Source organism: Marmota flaviventris, chromosome X (genome assembly GCF_047511675.1).
Source record: "Marmota flaviventris isolate mMarFla1 chromosome X, mMarFla1.hap1, whole genome shotgun sequence".
Taxonomy (NCBI): domain Eukaryota; kingdom Metazoa; phylum Chordata; class Mammalia; order Rodentia; family Sciuridae; genus Marmota; species Marmota flaviventris.
The window spans coordinates 116255479-116273171 of NC_092518.1; the positions used below are offsets into that span (position 1 = coordinate 116255479).

The 17693-nt window shown below is 38.0% G+C and overlaps 1 protein-coding gene across 2 annotated transcripts in view; it reads left to right on the forward strand.

The window, feature by feature from the left end:
• The first annotated feature begins 1818 nt into the window (after nucleotides 1-1818).
• Hprt1 (hypoxanthine phosphoribosyltransferase 1) overlaps nucleotides 1819-17693 on the forward strand; it is a 40870-nt gene continuing 24995 nt past the window's right edge. The window contains exons 1-3 of one of the 2 annotated variants that reach the window (XM_071606297.1): nucleotides 1819-2009; nucleotides 13171-13277; nucleotides 15060-15243. In XM_071606297.1, the coding sequence (XP_071462398.1) occupies nucleotides 1983-2009; nucleotides 13171-13277; nucleotides 15060-15243 (318 nt within the window). In that variant the 5' untranslated portion in view covers nucleotides 1819-1982. The remainder of the gene's footprint in view (nucleotides 2010-13170; nucleotides 13278-15059; nucleotides 15244-17693) is intronic. The other variant, XM_027946998.2, reaches the window with a different exon arrangement.

Here is a 17693-nt window from a genome sequence, read left to right on the forward strand (position 1 = left end):
CCTGAAGCCTCACCTCTCAAATGTCTAATAAAAAATCTGGCCACACTCTCCCTCACACCAGACATCAAGCCCAAACTTCTAATCAAATTCTGTACCCAAGATTGGCCTACATATCCACTGGATAATGGCAATCATTGGCCTCCAGAAGGCTCCTTAGATTCAAACCTCCTCCGGGACCTTTTTAACTATTGCTGGCACCTGAAAAAGTGGAGGGAGATTCCCTGCGTTGAAGGTTTTAGCCTTCTCGCACAGCACCCTGCTCTCTGCTCCTCCTGTTCTCCCTCTCAAGTCCTCCCTGCTTGCAAACCCCTCTCTTCCCCTACTTCTACTCCTGACTTCGCAGATTCTTCCTCATTCAACGCGGCAGATGAACCCCCACCTTATCCCCCAGCCCAGACATCTGCCCCTTCTCTCCTGCTATACCCTCCTCTTCCTCTGCCTGATTCCACGGATCCTCAGCCTTCCGTTTCATCCCCCTCCCCTCTGCCCTCTTCTGCCCGCTCCACCTCCTCCTCCGCAGAGACATCCCTTCCCTTCCCTTTTCCTGTTCGCCGCCTGCCTCTTTCAGTCCTCTTGTTACCAGGTCTAAGGGACTCCTTCCCACCCCCAAGACAATCGCACCCCTTCGTGAGGTAGCTGGTCCTGAGGGTGTTATTAGAGTACATGTGCCCTTCTCCATGTCGGACATTACTCAGCTAGAGAGGAAGTTAGGCTCATTCTCCACCGACCCCACCACTTACATTCGGGAGTTTCAATGGGTCCTGCAAGCATATAGCCTCACTCATCATGACATCTACATGCTCTTGGCCAATACACTTCTCCCCGAGGAAAGGCGACGGGTCTGGGAGCTAGCCCAAGCCCATGCTGATGAAAATCATAGGACCAATCCCAATCACCCCACAGGCCCTCATGCTGTCCCAGAGCAGGATCCCCTATGGGATTACAACACCCCTGGAGGCTTACAGTCTCGTGACCTTTTTACATCCTGCCTCTTGGCGGGCCTGAAGAAGGCCACAGGCAAGGCCATTAATTTTCAAAAGGTGCGGGAGGTCATTCAAAAGAAGGAAGAAACACCTTCAGTGGGTGCTACAGTTTTACAGGTGAGGACATTAGAAATGGTGTCACTAGAAGCCAGTGTTGATTGCATTGCTTATTCTATCTGTTTGAGAGTCTTGAGGGACAGATTTTTTTTCTAATCCCATATAGTAAATTGTGGAGGCAAAAATAAAAACCATTAATAGCAACAGTTCCCATTGTGTACTTTCCTAAGTACTAAAACACATACACTACACTCATCTTTAATCCTCATAAAAATATTGTTGGTGTATTGTTATTTGCCCATTCTATTTACTGAGGCAAAAAGAGGCTCAGAGTCTGATTTTGCAGTTGGTTACAAAGCAGTCAGGTGTTTCAGATTTGTACCCTGATCTGACTGCCTCTGGGGCTTTAGGTCTCAATTCTTAAAATCAGGTAAGGGTTTTTGAAAGCATTGGGCCAAGAATCAGGAAAATGGAAGCCAGAATGTATTACAAGGTCTTGGCAAGGGGACGCCTGACTCAGGGGGCCACGTGCTGATGGAAACCTGAAAGCCGGTGTTCAGTTTAGGACAACTAGGAACAATGCGGGCAGAGGTAGGTTTGAGAATTTGGGGATCCTCTGAATGGGAGGCTGAGGGAAAGAGAGACAGAAGCTGCACAGCAGCAATCGCCGGTTCTTCCGGAAGAAAATTCCCACGGCCACCTCGTGAGCGTGGAAACCGGTAGCCACCGGAGGAGGCGCTCTGGCGAGCGCAGGAGGGGGCGGGGCCTGCCTCTTCCTCGTTCTGAGCGGTTGCCTAGGCGGCGGTGGCGAAGAGCTTAGGACAAACCTCTTGGCTTTCCTGCGCTGCGCCACCTCCTGCAGCGCCTCCGCCGCCTCCTCTGCCTCTCCGTGGGCTTCCTCCTTCTCAGACTGCCGTCAGCCGCACGTCAGCCGGTTCCGTGATGGCGACTCGCAGCCCTAGCGTCGTGGTGAGCAATTTGGCTCGCGAGCCCAGCCCGGCCCAGCCCGGCTCTGGCCAGCGCGACCAGCTGCGGAGTCGCGGCGGCCCAGCCTCGTGGCGCCGGGCCGCACTGCGCGTTGGGGGCCTTGGTGTAGGGGGGAACCGCGGGGGGCGGAGGCGGTCACAGGTTCCCTGGTTTGGCTTTACGTCATTTGAGGGCGGCAGGGAGGACAGGATGGCGGGGTTTGGGGTGGGTCCCTTCTTGGGAGAGCCCTGGAAAAGAGGGCTGCGTGTGGGCAGAGAAGGTGGAAATGGCGTTTGGGTTGACAAGTGCCGCCTGCGAGCGTGCTGTGGGGAGAAGCCTTGGGCTGATTTTGGAATGATAAGGCGGGGTGGGAGTGTGGGAGCTTTCTCTAGAGAAGCCCTTCCCTGGAAGTTTGGGGGCGGGGGCGGTGGTGAAGTCTTTGAGCGTCTCGTGAGGGAGCCTCAGCCCGAAAACGCCCATTGGGAGGGCGTGGAGGGAACTGGGCTTTACATTTCATTTTGCAGATGCTATAATTCATATTTGTAGGAATGCGCATTGCCTCATTGGATCCTCCCAACAGCCCCTGTAACCGTTTTCGAGCCTGTTTTACACACCACGAAGCTAGTGAAAAAACAGGTCATTTTCCCACGGCCCAGAAGTAGCAGGCCTTGAATTCAGATATACTTGAATCCGGACCCTGTGGTCTTTTGATGCTGCGTAGATAAAAAATACAAACCTGGTCTTTGCTTTCAAGGACGTTCTTACCACAACTAGCCTCTAGTATCTTGTCTTCACCCTCATTGGTTCTTTTTTTTTTTTTTTTTATCTAGCTAAATTGTTGTCACCTCTTCCCAACCTTTCTGATCATGATTATTAAAATAGCCAAAGCTCTGTGTCCTCCTGACAGTTAAATGCCTTAGCCTCCTTTAATATGATTATTGTCATTGTTGATTTAGCAATTTCTTTCCTAGGTACCTGTTGATTGTCTCTCCCATTTAAACTTATTTTGTTTTTGTGATGCTGAGCATGGAACCCAAGGCCTTGGGCATGCTAGGCAAATGCTGTACCACTGAGCTACCTCAGCCCCTAAACAAACATTATAAAGTTAGGAATCACAACTATACCTCCAACATATACAGTGCCTTAGTAGTAGGAAGTTTTCAGTAATGGTTTGTTAAGTGAGTAAATAATCACTCGAACCCTAAGAAAGAAAAGACTTTGTTTTATATTAGGCATTGTGACTTAACATAAAGAGGAGTGTTCTTAATGGATTTAAGTTAGCTTAGGGCTATGATGCCTGCACCAGTATACAGAGAATTAGTTATTATTGCTAAAACTGGCTATTAATGGTTTTGTTTGAAAATCAAGAAATTTATTTATCTTGCCCCAGATTCTGTTCTTAACCTCTAAAAAATAAGTTAGGAGTGACAATAATAGATATTTATTAAATACTTAGCATCTCTTAAGCATTGTAATAAATATTTTGCTGATTTTATCTAATGTAAATGCCCTAAAGTTACATATTAGGTAGATAAACAGTAACTAGTAATGACCTTGGACACACATGTTAGTGCCCTACAGCACTTTGATGAAATTGACCCTGGAGCTGCCTGATAGAAACTGTGTTACTTTTCTCATTTCAGAAGGAGTTTCTGGATTTTTGTAAATTAATGTGAAACATCAGATATAGTTTATATGCCTATATCTTCTAAGCTTCAGGATGGTAGTGCTAGAAATGTAATATTGTACTAACTGAATGTAAATCTTACCCTGCTACTGATTTTTTTCTGTGTATACTGGGGATTAAACTTAGGACTTTGCACATGCTCTACCACTAAGCTATACCTCCAGTCATCTGCTAGTGATTTTTACAGGATGAGTAAAATGGTGCATTTTTTTTTTTTTTTTTACCCACAGTTGTCTCTTTACTATCAACAGGGTTTAAACTAACATTAGTCTATAAGTGTAGGCCAAAATTATACTTTCAGATCATGAAGAAATGGAGCAAATCAATTTAGGGGTTTCTTTTTTTCTTCTTTTTTAAAAAAAATATTTATTTTTTAGTTACAGGTGGACACAATATCTTTATTTTTTTTCAAATATCACATGAGAATATGTTTATTTTGCAAGTGGTTTTAATTCTTTCGCTACAATTTCCCCTTGTTTTTATACTACCACATCTTTTTTCTAGACTTAAAATATTCAATAGAATTTGTCATAAGTTAAAAAGGAAAAAAACATTCTTTCTGCTGAAAATATCACATTTAACTTAAAAATCATGAACCTTTTGAATATCAATAATTGAAGCTGTTGAGGAGGGGAGTCACATTTATCTGAAGGTCCCAAGATAGCCCTGAAATCTAAATAGGAATATCTTTATTTTTTATTTTATGTGGTGCTGAGGATCGAACCCAGTGCCCCACACATGCTAGGCAAGCGCACTACCTCCGAGCCACAACGCCAGCCCAACTTAGGGGTTTCTTGCTATGAATTGAGTACTGTGCCATGCACACTACAAATCCATCTTACTGGTAGTGGCTGGGTACTGGGATTGAACTTGGGGATGCTTTCCCACTGAGTGATGTCCCCAGCCCTTTTTATTTATTTTGAAACAGGGTTTCACTAAGTTGCTAAAGCTGGCCTTGAACTGTGATCCTCCTGACTCAGCCTCCTAGGTACTGGGATTACGGTTGTGTGCCACAGTGCCTAGCATACAGTTCCATCTTAACTGTTTTCTGTCTATTGTTTGTATCTGCAAAGTGGCAAAAGTGAGAAAAGGACCCACCAGATCAGCAGAAAAGAGGTATCTTGGAATTTGGGTTTTTTTTTTTTTAATTAAAGATTTTTTTCCTTAAATTTTATTTTTTAACCAGACAGAATGACACATAACTATAATCCCAGCTACTCAGGAAGATGCGTCAGGAAGATCATAAATTCAAGGTCAGCCTTAGTGACAATAAAAAATAAAAAGGCTGGGGATGTAGCTCAGCAATAAAGCCCACCTGGGTTCAATACCCACTATTGCAATAATAATAATAAGAATAAATTAAATCAAACTGGGGCATGGTGGTATAGCCAATAATTCCAGAAATTCAGAAGGCATAAAGATTACAAGTTCAAGGACAACCTGGGCAACTTAGTGAGATCCTGTCTCAAAATAAAACAAAAGATCTGGGGAGTATATAACTAGCACATTCATGGCTCTGTGTTCAGTACTACCAAGAAAAGAATTGAAATCAATTCTTGACTCAGGAATACATTATTACCCACGTTGGCAAGTGAACCCATAACTACTACATGTATAAGAACATGAATTTACCCAAATACCATAATCTTTTATTAATGTACATGGTGGAATAATAAACATGTTCACTTTGGAGATATATATATATATATATGAATGTGTGTGTGTGTGTATGTATGTATGTATATATATGTATCAATTTTCAGAGGCACAAGGTTGAAGATAGTTGTAGTTCCATAACAATTTAAAGTGTTTGAATTCTGATTTGTAGCACATTATTTTAAACGTTAGTTTGGTAGCACTGGCAGAAAAAACAACAACTGTCAATATTGGTATTAATGGTAGTAATTGGCATTTTTATGTGGTATATAATTTTTTCAGAACTTCCACATATTTATTAATGAATCAATAAAAACTGGTACTACATCACCTTTATAGCTAAAGAAAATCACATTCCCAGTTAAATATTCTCAACAGCCAAAATAGTGGTGACATTTTTAGTTTGACATGACACTATGATCATAATCTTGATACCAAGTGGGACTGCACATTAGTACAACCACTGTAGAAAGCAGTTTGGAGACTCCTTAAAAAACTAGGAATGACTCATCATATGACACACTCCATATTTATCCAGAAGAACTAAAATCAGCATGACATAGTGATATAGCTACTTCAGTGTTCATAGCAACACAATTCACAATAGAAAAAATTATGGAATCAACCCAGATTCCCATCAATAGATGAATAGATCAAGAAAATGTGGTATGTATACACTATGAAGTTTTACTCAGCCATAAAGAAGAATGAAATAATGGCATTTGATGGTAAATGGATAGAACTGGAAACTATCATGCTAAGTGAAGTAAGGCATACTTAAAAAAATCAAGAGCCTAATGTTTTCTCTCATGTGGAAGCTAGAGCAAAATAAGGGAAAGAAGGTGGTTAGGGAGGGAATCAGATATCATAAAGATAGGGAAGATCTGTGAAGTTGAAGAAGAATGAGAGAGAGGAAGGAAGGGAAAGAGGAAGAAATATGGAAAGGATTCAGTTATATCATGTTACATACATATAAATGTACTGAAAGTAATTTCACTTTTATGTATATGTAGAAAATACCAATGAAAGGGCTGGGGATGTGGCTCAAGCGGTAGCGCGCTCGCCTGGCATGCGTGCGGCCCAGGTTCGATCCTCAGCACTGCATACAAACAAAGATGTTGTGTCCACCGAAAACTAAAAAAAATAAACATTAAAAAATTCTCTCTCTCTCTCTCTCTCTCTCGAAAAAAAAAAGGAAATACCAATGAAAAATAAATGAATGAAAGGAAGATCAATAGAGGAGAGGAGAAAGAATGGGGGAGGGTGGGAAAGGGGAAAAGAATGGGGATTGAAATCAAATTCCCTGTATGTAATATTTTGTCAGAATGAACCCAAATACTATGTATAATTATAATGCTCTAATAAAAAAATTAATGCTTATAGTGGTTTAAGCCTTAGGAGGGAACACAAGGAACATAAGTTTTGTGTGTGTGTGTGTGTGTATGTGCACACACATATATTGTAAAAATGATATAAAATTGAAAGATCAACATACTACTAGCTTATTTTTATATTTAGGAGTATCTGCATCAGTAAGTCATAATTTTGGGTTTATGATACCTAAGTTAACACAGATTATCCCAAGGGAATGGCATATTATCTATTTTGATGGTTTTTGAAAATTTTACTGTATCTGAATTATAAAAGGTAAAAATAGGCCACCTGGTGGTTTCTGTCATTTTAGAAGCTTGGAGGTATTGTTGGTTATTAGGAATAAAATCAAATGTATTTTATCTAGTGTACATCTTTTAATTCATGTAACTTAAGACTCACTTCCTCTCTTGTGCTTTGTCTTGTTCAGAACCACAAACATTGTCATTTTTTTTTTACCACAAAGAGATTTAAGCAGTCCTTGTCACAGATGATAAATTAATATTGCAAGGTTTATATTAGCTTGGGTTAATTTCCTTGCTTACTATAATTTAAGGTAATATATCTTTGTAATTAGAAATTTTATGTTTGAACCACGAGTTTTCACATGAAGGTCATTATTACAAATGTAACAAACATAATTATTAAGAATTTGTAGTGCCACTTTTACTAGAAAATAAAATGATTTCAGTAATTTATGATACCAAAAATATTGATTTTAATTCTAGACAAAAGGTAGAAAAGTATCTGTGCAGATTTTATCACTGACAAGTGTAACACAAATAGGTTAGAATGTGAAAGCTATGTTCTAGAGCTTCAAGGAGGTGCATTTAGATTTCTGAACTAGGTGGATAACGGTAAACAACTCAGAGCTGTCATAACCTGTTTTTTTTTTTTTATTTCTAGTGTAGCCAGAAATGGCCATAGTGGGAAAATGATCTGGGGGAAAACCACCTTTCCATGTTTACTACTGCGGCTATTCCAGAGTACTCCCCAAATATTTTGAATTGGGCTCTTCCCTCAAAGTCATTCAAGACCTTTTTGTGTTCTTCTGTAGTCATTTTTATGATGGGTGCTTGTTATGGCCTGAGCATTTGTGTGTTTCCCCCTCCCATAAAATTCACATATTGAAGCCCTTATTCCCAATGTGGTGGTATTTGGAGATGGGGCCTTGGGGAGGTAATTAGGGCTAGAGCAGGATAAGGCCCTGATCTGATGGGATTAGTGCACCTGTAAGAAGTGGCACCAGAGAACTTGCTATAGAGGAGATCTTGTGAACACACAGTGAGAAGGCCCAGAAAGAAACCAAGTGAAGAGTCTTCAGAATGATTCCTACCTTGAAGGCACCTTGAACTTGGACTTCTCAGTCTTCAGAACTATGAGAAATAAATTTCTATTGTTTAAGCCACCCAGTATATGGTATTTTGTTATGATGCCTATGCAAACTAATAGTTCTTTTAGAAGGTGTTGGTAATAACCACAGGCAACACCACATTACACATAATAAAACATGTGATTTGTATTCACATAGTAAGTTTGGCACTACTATTACTTAGTTTATTTAGAAGGCCATGCTGATTCAACATTAGCCTTGTGGTGGTCTTTACTATTTACAATCAAGGCCACAGAATATAAAGACTACTTTAAGATTGGGATTGCTAGCCAGGTGGAGTGGCACATGCCTGTAATCCCAGCAGCTTGAGAGGCTGAGACAGGAAGATCGTGGGTTCAAAGCCAGCCTCAGCAATTTAGCGAGGCCCTGAGCAACTTGGTGAGACTCTGTCTCTAAAATACAGAAAAAGGGCTGGGGATGTGGTTCAGTGGTTAAGTGCACCTGAGTTCAATCCCTGGTACCAAAAGAACAACAACAAAACTTTGGTATTGGTTATGGAGAGAATTCTCAGTGCTGAGTAACCTTGGGTCCTAGGTTTATGTTTAGTGCATATATAACTACATTTGATAATTTACATCTGTGTGCTTATCAGATTTTGCTACAGATTATAATTTTATTGTACTGTATAGTTGTATTATGCTTTTCCCTCTAGATTATAAATTCTTGAAGGGCTGTAAATATAAAATAATCTTTGTATCTTCCACAAAACCTATTGCACTGTGCCTAATCAAGGTGAATGGAATGTATTTTTGTGTAATTATATTGTAATCCCCAGTTCTAACTCTTCCTATCAAAGCAGCCACTAGATTTTTAACTGTTCTATATAAGATGAGATTAATATCAGATATTAGCCAATGTCACATTAGCTAATAAGATTATAGGTCACCTTGTATATTTCTGTCTAGCTTTTATAGAGATTGAGGTTCTTGGACCTATTAAACATGAAGTTATGCTGTTTGGGATGATTAAAACTGAGGTTCTGTTTGTTCTATTTTATCTCTTATATGTTATTTCATAGCAGTGGTCCAGGTGCATGTTAGGCTCCCAAGTCAGTTTGATTTCTCTTATACTATCACAATACTACCTGTAACTTTTTTTTAATAGTAGGCTATGGTTATTCATATACATATCTTGTCATCTAATCTGCTATAAGCTCATTGAGGTTAGCTGTGTCAAACTTAATCCCTTCTCATAGGTATGATATAGTATATACTCTGAAGTACAAAGAATACATGTTCTAGGGCTAGGGTTGTAGTTCAGTGGTAGAGCATGTGCTTAGTATACAAGAGGCCCTGGGTTCAATCCCCAGCAATAGATAGATAGATCGATAGATAGATAGATAGATATACATACATACATACATATATCTGGACCGGGGTACATGCCTGTAATACCAGCAACTTGGGAGGCTGATGCAGGAGGATTGCCAAGTTCAAGGCCTCAGCAACTTTGTGAGACCCTGTCTCAAAATAAGTTTTTTTTTTTTTTAAGAGACTTGGGATGTAGCTCAGTGGTAGCGTGCCTCTGGGTTCAGTCCCCATTACCACCCCCCCCCCCCCCAACACACACACGAAAAATATACACCAGGTGCCGTGGTGCATGTCTATAATCTCAGCAGCTCAGGAGGCTGAGGCAGGAGGATCGCAAGTTTAAAGCCAGCCTCAGCAGTTTAGCAAGGACCTAAGCAACTCAGCAACACCCTGTTTCTAAATAACATATAAAATGGCTGGGGATGTGGCTCAGTGGTTGAGTGGTTAAGCACCCTTGGGTTCAATCCCCAGTACCAAAAAAAAAAAAAAAAAAAAGAGGATATACACCCCTATATATAAATTTTCTTGTAGTGCCTAGTTATTACAAATATCCATTTATAAAACAAAATTGTGACTTTATAAAACAAAATTGTGACTAAAGAATTTCAACGGTTATATGTTTTTTAGTTGTAGATGGACACAATACCTTTATTTTATTTGTTTTTATTCTTATGTGGTGCCAGGGATCAAACCCAATGCCTCACACATGCTAGGCAAGTGCTCTACCACTGAGCCACAACCCCAGCCCCTCAAGGGATATATGTGTTATACATTTTATTCTTGCCTTTTGGGAAGAGTTTTATTAACATTTTTTATACTTGAAACAAAAAAATATAAATAAATCTTTAAAAATATATAGGATTCAGTAAAAAACAACAAATCCATTCTTTGACATGTAAGTCCATTTTGATTGGGGTCAAAACCTTTGAATTAGAAATAAGTTTGTTGGGGGTTGGGGAAATAGCTCTGTTGGTAAGAATGCTTGCCTAGCATGCACAAAGCCCTGGGTTTGATCCCCAGCGCCACCAAAAAACAAAAACCACTAAGAAATCAGTTTGTTGTGTTGACAGAGATAGAATTACTATTTTGCAGTATATCCCTGCTGATCTGTCTGTATTCTTCAACTATATGTCTGTGATGAATGTTAGACAGAATTCACATTCACTTTTTGAAACCAGATTCCCAAGTTCCTAGACTACTTGTAGAACCTGTAGCCAGGCATTGACCCATTTTTATAGATACAGTAGTCTTTGAAGAATCCTGGGTGAGTCTTAGTTTGGATTTGTGGCAGTGAGTAATTGGGTGAAAAGGGTGAGTCAGCTTCAAGGGAGTTATTTTGGTACTCTGGATCTTGATATTAAGGCAATATGAAATGGTATATTTCTGTTCTTGTCAGGTGATGCAGATATATTCTGATGAGCCTGACATGAATGTTTATTGTATTATCTTATAAAATCAGTCTGTCTTCTATCAAGTTTAGTTCAAAACTTGAACTAAATTTCAGTTTATAAAATTTATAAACTCAGTACATGTTGTAAAATGTTCTTAGAATGCTCTTGTGCATGACACAAATGTCCCATTTTGAATTTTTTAGTAAATGTGTTCTGATGTAAACATGAAATGAATGTTTAGCAAATATATTAGCACTTAATCTTAGAGGTTTTGGCATAATTCTTCCCCCCCCCCATAGAAAAATTTTCTGCTTATTAATTAAAATGTGTGTTTAAAAACAAATAAATATTGACTGCTGAAGTACTACAGGCTGACAACATATAAAAACCCACCAAAGTCTGAACTCAAAATGGAGCTTTTAGGCTCGAAAAAGAGACAACATGGAACTCAATTTTTCAGCAGTAGAAAACTCAGAATATAACTGGATTATGTGAATAATATTTTAACCTTACATATGTAATTTTTAGATTTATTAAAAGTCAAACTACTTGTCCTTAAGCACCTAATACAGTGCTAACTTCAGGAAGAAGTATTTGATAGGTATTAACTGATAGATTGAGATTTCATTATGATTTGGCCAGTATTTCTTGAAAGCTGCCATATCACCAGCTACTTAAATATGGTAGTTTTGAATATCATGGGATATATAGTGTTATAATCCTTCTTGATTTATTTCCCCAAATAAGCTTTGAATATTTAATTTAATGTATCTTCTTTGGGAGGGGTTAGGGATTGAATTTAAGGACGCCTTACTACTGAACTATATCCCCAGCCATTTAATTTTAAGACAGGGTCTTGCCAAATTGCTGAGACTGGCTTCTAACTTGTGATCCTCCTGCTTCTGCCACAGTCTGGCTGGGCACAAAATCATGAGCCACTCAAACAGGAACAGACTTTATTTTTGAAACTCCCGCCAATGCCCTGTATGCTCACGGGAAATATGCCGACTCCCACACGGGGCCGACACACACACCAACAGGAAATCCCTCCTCCGGAATTCCCTCCTACCGCACTTCCCCAACCAATGGGAACTCTCCAGGAGTCCTGTAGCAGGCCTAGGTGGACAGCAGGGGTCTAATATCCATTTGAATGCAGATCTTAACATAATCATATCATCTCAATGGCTTGCCGTCGTCACCTTTCAACCAAAAATGCCATGCATCATTACTACTTGGCTATGGCTCTTAGCATGCTTCAGCCTTCCAAGTTGCTGGGATTACAGGTGTATGCCACTGTGCCCAACAATTTAAAGTATCTTTTTAAAGTGTCCTATACTTTTTGAGGTGTAAAGAACTAAATAAAATCAGTATAACTCCTTTCCAAAGATAACAACTTTTATAATTTTGTTGTATTTTGGGGGGGGAGGTGTATAGGTGTATATACAATATTTGTAAAAAATCAAAGTACATTTTGTCACCACAGGTACCACATTATTGGGGTTTAATATTTTGTATGTGAGGTCTGGGACATACCAAGACAACCAATATGTGTTCCTATTCAAACTTTTGGAGTATCTACCTTAAAGGCACCTCATGATTTGATTATAATCTCAGATTTTAGTTTTTAAAGGATCATTTAGCTTTTTTGGTAGTTGTTTTTCCTCTACTTTGAGATAAAAGAGGCTATTTGTATTTGAGATGGGTCACAGCAATTTTTGTTCTGTATGGCATATTAACTTATTAGATAAATTTTTAAAATAAATTTAAATAAATTTTTAAAATAAATTTTTAAATAGACTCAAAAGTGAAGAGAATAATGTAGTGAATCACTCATTTAATATTACCAATGTTTGCCACATTTATCTTACCTCTTTAAAATTTTTCTTTTTCACTTTGTGACCTAAAGGAAATTTCACATCATGTTTTTTTTTTTTACTTCTACATTCTTGGACTGGGGATATAGCTCAGTTTGTAGAGGGCTTATTTCGCATGCACAAGGCCCTGGGTTTGATCCTCAGCACCACACACACAAAAAAATACATTCTTCATTATTCATGTCTTATGATATATGGTTTTCTTAAATAACTATAATGGGGCTGGGGTTGTAGCTCAATGGTGGAGTGCTTGCATAGCATGTGTGAGGCACTGGGTTTGATCTTCAGCACCACATTAAAAAACAAATAAAATAAAGGTTAAATTCTTTAAAAAACTGCAATGTATTATATTACAAAATTAACAGTTCTTGTTATTATCTCATACCTAAATTTCTCTGGCAAACTAAGGTTTATCATCTATCTTTAATTGGATGTTTGTGTTCTTTAATGTTATCAATTAAAACATCTCATTTCTTTTTTAGATTAGTGATGATGAACCAGGGTATGACCTGGATTTGTTTTGCATACCTAATCATTATGCTGAAGATTTGGAAAAGGTGTTTATTCCTCATGGACTAATTATGGACAGGTTAGTAAGATCTCAAGTTGAAATTTACTTTTTCTTATATTAACTTCATGTGTCAGCAACTGTTGAGTAGTTCATACTTGGATATAAACTAAGCCAACTTGTTAAGTAATAAACACTTTTTAAACAAAAAATAGTAGAACTTACTAGTTACCCAGTATAAGTCATGGTGTAGTGGGAATCTGTAGGGAGTAGAGTAAAATCAACATTGAAGTGAGATTGGAAGAATGAACTTTATAGTCAGAGTCTGATTTCCCAGTCCTGAACAGAGTAATGGGACTGAATCATATAAAGGCAAGATCAGAGTTTGATTATTATGTATATCTAGCTTGAAAATTTCCCCTCAAATGAATTGGGTTTTTAAATTTTTTTTTTTAGTTGTAGACTCTACCTTTATTTACTTATTTTATTATTATTTTTTTTTACGTGGTGCTGAGGATCAAACCTGGCGCCTCATACATGTGAGGCGAGTGCTCTACCACTGAGCCACAACCCCAGCCCCCCATCAAATGAATTGTAATGAACAACCTTTCTTTGTATTTAAATACTTGCCTTTTGTGTGTGGCTATTTTTTATTTTAAAAATTATATTTAAAGTATAATATCAGTGCATTTATGGTATATTATGTTCTATGGAGACTATAAATGGAAAGAGTAAAGATTTCTCTGCCACCTGTATGCATTCCCTCTAGACACTGGCTGTGTGTGTATTTTTTATATATGAATGAATTTTGCCACATGTATATGCACTATTGTACAGTACTAAAATTGATTGGGTTTTTAATATTATTACATTTATAGCTATCATTTTTTTTGTTTTAATATCTCCTAGTTTAAAGATTGTGTAGCATTCTGCTTATGAATGTACCATAACTGATTTAACCAGTCCACTATTGATGGACACTTAAGATCTCTCCGTTATTTTACTCTTACAGACTATACTAAAGGGAACATTCTTTTACATATGTTTTGGCACTTGCTTAGCTTTATCCAAGTGGAAATTCTGGGTCAAGGGGAAGATGTTTTTGTTTTTGTTGGAACTGGGGATTGAACCCAGGGGTGTATAACCATTGAGTCACATCCCCAGCTGTATTTTGTATTTTATTTACAGACAGAGGTCTCATTGAGTTGCTTAGGGCCTCAGTAAGTTGCTGAGGCTGGCTTTGAACTCTTGATCCTCCTGCCTCAGCCTCCAGAGCCACTGGGATTACAGGCATGTGCCACCCACCATGCCTGGCTTATCAAACATTTTGGTACTGCAGATTATCCTCCCAAAAGTTGTATCACATTGTGGCATATGACAGTGTCCTTTTCTCATAATCTCTCTTTTTTTAAAATTTTTTTCTTTTCTTTTTTTTTTAAACTAAATTTATAACATTTATTTTTTTTTTAGTTATCGGCGGACACAACATCTTTGTATGTGGTGCTGAGGATTGAACCCGGGCCGCACGCATGTCAGGCCAGCGCGTTACCGCTTGAGCCACATCCCCAGCCCCTCTCATAATCTCTTTTAATGTTGTATATTAGACAAATATCATTTAATCGGAATTTGCCAATCTAATATGTGAAAATTCTACCTTGTTTTTTATGCATTTTTAAATTTTATAATAGATGTTCAGTGTATCTGATTTTTGAAGCTCTCAAATTTTAATTTGGCTTTGTAAAGTAAGGGTATACTTCATGGGACAATGGATGTGTTTTATGGAAGTTTAATGCTTAAGAGATGTTTGTTACAAAGCTTAAATACACGGAACTTTCTTTTAAATCCCTGATTTTATTTCCATAGGACTGAAAGACTTGCTCGAGATGTGATGAAGGAGATGGGAGGCCATCACATTGTAGCCCTCTGTGTGCTCAAGGGGGGCTATAAATTTTTTGCTGACCTGTTGGATTACATTAAAGCACTGAATAGAAATAGTGATAGATCCATTCCTATGACTGTAGATTTTATCAGACTGAAGAGCTACTGTGTAAGTATATTTGATATAATTTTTTTAAAAAAATGACAGCTCTAGTTTGCCTGTATTTTCTTTAAAGCTCTGCAGACTATACTTATATATTCATTTCACTTGGTTAAAGTGGTATTTTTCAAATATACCCATCAGTAATTTACATCAAAGCAAGTATTATCTTTTTCAAAATAGTCACCTAAGAGGCTATGTACTTATTTTATAGTTTTTGTGTGTTTGTTTTGTTTTTCAAGACCAACTCCTGGGCTCAAGCAGTCCTCCTGCCTCTGTCTCCTGAATGCTGAGAATATGGTTGTGGGTCACTAAGCCCAGTTTTGTTTTGGTGTTGTTTTTTTTTTAAACTCCTTTTAAGAATTGCTATTGAGGGGCTGGGGATATAGCTCATTTGTTAGAGTGCTTGCCTCACATGCACAAGGCCCTGGGTTTAATCCTCAGCACCACCAAAAAAAAAAAAAAAAGAGAGAGAGAGAGAGAAGAAAAAAGAACTGCTGTTGAGCCAGTCACAGTGGCACACAACTGTATTTTGAATAACTTGAAGCTGAGACAGGAGGATCACAAATTGAAGACCAGTCTTAGCAACTTAGCCAGACCTAGTCTCATAATAAAAAATAAAAAGGGCTGGGGATGTAGCTCAATGGTAAAGGACCCCCTAGTTTCAATCCTCAGGACCAAAAAAAAAAAATGAATTGCTGTTGAGACTTATGGGATTTTTTAAAAATATTTTTTTAGTTGTTGATGGACCTTTATTTTATTTGTTTATTTATATGTGGTGCTGAGAATTGAACCCAGTGCCTCACACATGCTAGGCAAATGCTCTACCACTGAGCCACAACCCCAGCCCCAAGGAATGTTTTTTGACTGCTTACTGTAATATATATCCTATGCAGAACTAGATTGGTTTGGGGCAGTCATAAGTCATGTGGAGCTAGGTTTGCTTAATAAGGTTAACAATTGTTTCCTGGGTGGCAGAAACCAATTTTGACCTGTAATTAGTCTACCTGTGTACAGAATCTGAAATATGTTACAGTATCGACACTGATGAAACAAAATCAGTATGATCTTTATGTGTTAATTTTATAATTCACAATTTCTTGGATTGTGTGAATTTTTGATTTTTATTATTTTTGACTATTACTTTGCTTCTGGTTTCATGTTGCGATTGTATTTCCTATAAATTAAATTTTTCCTTTACAGAGATTTCTCCTAACTTCTTCAAAAATTAGAATAACTCCAGTGTTTGCTGATTCATGAATTAGTATTGTAGTCCATCTTTATAGAAACTCACCTTTCGTTCATACTTTTATAGAGAGTAAGAACACTTCCTTCATTTGAATTTCAACCTTCATTCTCTCCATTAATCATTTATTTGACTCAAGTCTGGCCTTTTCCACAGTTTTTTTGTATGATCTCCTTTTTCTTCCTAGAAGATAATTTTTCCTCAGTCCTCAGTGACTCAGCTCCTTACATGGGCTTTGGTGGAGATCATGGGGTAGCACTAGCATGTTTAGACATTGGGGCAGGGTTTTGATCTTTTCTGGGCTTCACAAGATCAGTTTCTGGTCACCTAGCTGTGAATGGTGGGGCTCATGCAGTAATGTAGCTTCACATACAGCTTGGGAAACAGGCACTGAGGGACTAGCTTAAGAAATGTCTCCAAGAGACCTTTTATAGCTGTGTCCTCTGCTGTGTTTCACATGACAAACTTCTTAGCAGCCTTTTCCTTGGGCACACATCAAGCACAGGTTGTACAGTGAATAGGCTGCATGCTCCTTCATCTTTTTTGTTTTTCCGCCATCTTGGAAGCAAGAACTAAAGTTTTTCCACATTTTTATCAGTTCTATGGGTAATTTGTCAACCATTTAAGTATTATCATAGACCTCTTCTCTATTCTATCAAACCCCTTATACCCATGTATCATGACATTACTTCCTACTTGTAAACTTTTAACTTTCCAAAGCCTTGCTTGAATTAATGACTTATTAAACAAAATGTGAATTCTTATTCAACAGAAATTACTAATTGATTGGTTCATAGTTTGTATTAGGACTTAATTTCTGTCAGTATAGTTGCTGGCATTATAGCTGACCAGCCTTTAATAACATTGTTGCTAAGAGTCAAAAACATGTACTTACAGTCCATGATACGATTTATGTTTTTGGTCTTGTTTAGCCTCCCCCCACCATGCAAAATAAATCATTACTTTATGATTCATATTTGGGGATTTGTGCAAAATGTTCTCTCTTTGGAAAGCAAAAACAAGCAAAATTAGGGGAGTTTCATATTTTTTAAAATGTTATAGTTATAAAAGCAATTTGGAGCTGTAGAAACACTGAAATTCTAATTCTATCTTCTACATTTAATTTTTTCTACTTTTAGTTTTAGATCTTAGAGGATTATTAAACTGAACTCCTTAATGGATAAAAAAGCATGAAGTCTTAAATATAAGCAAG